The sequence below is a fragment of the Sinocyclocheilus anshuiensis genome, unplaced genomic scaffold, assembly GCF_001515605.1.
Source record: "Sinocyclocheilus anshuiensis isolate Anshui unplaced genomic scaffold, SAMN03320099.WGS_v1.1 scaffold1170, whole genome shotgun sequence".
Lineage (NCBI taxonomy): Eukaryota > Metazoa > Chordata > Actinopteri > Cypriniformes > Cyprinidae > Sinocyclocheilus > Sinocyclocheilus anshuiensis.
Window position 1 is genome coordinate 1,857,774 of NW_015538055.1, and position 2,119 is coordinate 1,859,892.

The 2,119-nt window shown below is 28.1% G+C and overlaps 1 protein-coding gene across 1 annotated transcript in view; it reads left to right on the forward strand.

The window, feature by feature from the left end:
• The window catches only part of LOC107683409 (tripartite motif-containing protein 3-like), a 28,218-nt gene that overhangs the window by 18,561 nt on the left and 7,538 nt on the right, over positions 1-2,119 (forward strand). The window contains exons 4-6 of the mRNA XM_016479466.1: positions 433-487; positions 956-1,052; positions 1,336-1,516. Coding sequence (XP_016334952.1) covers positions 433-487; positions 956-1,052; positions 1,336-1,516 — 333 coding nt within the window. The remainder of the gene's footprint in view (positions 1-432; positions 488-955; positions 1,053-1,335; positions 1,517-2,119) is intronic.

Consider the following 2,119-nt stretch of genomic DNA (forward strand, 5'->3'; position numbering starts at 1 on the left):
ATTATAATATTTAGTAATATTTTTTATTAGCTTTTATTTTTATATTTTTATTTTTAGCAACTAATAAGTCGTTTTTTAAATTTTAAGTTTTAGTAATTTTGTTATGTATTCTATTTAGTTTAGTAATTGTTTTTGAAATATTTATTAGTTTTTGTTTTTAATGTATTTCTATTTAGGTAAAGTGTATTTTTATTTCAGTTTTAGTAATTTTAGTACTTAAGCTTCAACATTTTTTTTAAAGTTTTTCATCTAATAATTTTTATTTTATTTTATTTGAGCTTTATTTTCAATAACAATACAATTTACTGTAGCAACACTACCAGTGAAAGTATTTATCAATTTGTTTTCAGCTATTTGCAGATAGATTTGGGAGATTGATCATGAAATGACGGTGTGTGCAGCATTTCAGTTACTTTGTGGCGCCCTCTGCAGGTGATGGAGTTTTACTGCGAGTCTTGTGAAACGGCCATGTGTTTGGAATGCACTGGCGATAGGAAAAGTATACACTTTTGAACAAGTGGTGTTTGCGAATTTCAAGTCGGAGATATTATAATTTGTAGTTATGTGCATATGAATAACCCGAGCAATTTCTTTACTTGCAGTGGTATTTTAGTATTATTTATATACTATTATGGTATTTATTAATATTTTGAATTAGCATTCATTTTTATATTTTCAGTTTTCTTTTCATTTTGGTTCAATTTTTGGTTCAAGTTTAGCTTCATTTTTATTTCAGTTTTAGTTTGAGTAATTTTAGTTTAAATGTTATTCATTTCAGTTAGTTGCCAAGGCTTTTTAAGTTTAAGTTATTGATCTAATATTTATATTTTATTTTATTTTACCTTTATTTTAATTTCATAAAACAATTTTTTATATTTCAAGATAACAATAACCACACTAGTAATTTACCAGTGGAAATATTTATTAACTTATTGCATGTGTTTGGAATGCACAGAAGGAGAGCACAGAGAACATGTGACCGTTCCACTGCGGGATGTTCTGGAGCAACACAAAGCAGCGCTGAAGAACCAGCTGGATGCTATTCGCAACAGGTTCATGCAGCCAAAAACAATACTAAACTCACTGTTAATCTGAGCCAGTATTAATTTTTAACCCATTCTTTATACTGTACTCCGAATCTTTTTTTTTAGTTATTTTAAGTAAATAAATGAGAATACTACAATAAAATTAAATACTACAATTTTGATTTCCCTTTCTTTTTGAACATTTTCTTATGTAGTTACTGCTGTGTTTGCAAAGCTCAGCTGCTTGAGTCCCATCATGACCTCCTTACGGAAAGTTTGACTGAACATTGCCCTCATTCTGCATCCACAGGCTTCCTCAGCTGACTGCAGCTATAGAGCTGGTAAATGAGATCTCCAAGCAGCTAACAGACAGGAAGAATGAGGCAGTGACAGAGATCAGCAATACATTCGAGGAACTGGAGAAAGCACTGCATCAGCGCAAGACTGCCCTCATCACCGACCTGGAGAACATCTGCAGCACCAAGCAGAAGGTGAAAAGCTTGCTCCTTAAAGGCATAGTTCAGAAATAAAAATACAGTGGGTATAGAAAAGAATCACCCCCTTTAAAATAATCACACTTTGTTGCTTTGCAGTCTGAAATGAAGACGGACACAGTTTTTGTTTTATCCAGCTGTATTTACTCAGTGCGACTTATAACATCCAAGTGAAAGATATAACACCAACATGTCAGAACAAAATAAAATAATAAAAACCAGAATTTATATGTATTAAAATAATAATTTATTATTGACATTATTTATTATTTAAATATTATTTTAAAAATGTGAAAATAAATTATACGCATCTGATATCTAAAATTATATATTTCTGCAATAAATTCAAATGAATTTTGTTACATTAATTGTTTTATTTAATTTTATTTTATTATTTTATGTGCATATGAATACATCAAGCAAATTTATTGTATTTATTAATATTTCAAATTAGCTTTTATTTTTATATTTTCAATTTTCAATTTAACTTTGATTTAGGTTTTAGTAATTTTGTTACATTATTTTTTTGTAATATATATTTTTCAGTTTTAGTTCCAGTAATTTTACTAAATTATATATATATATATATATATATTTTAT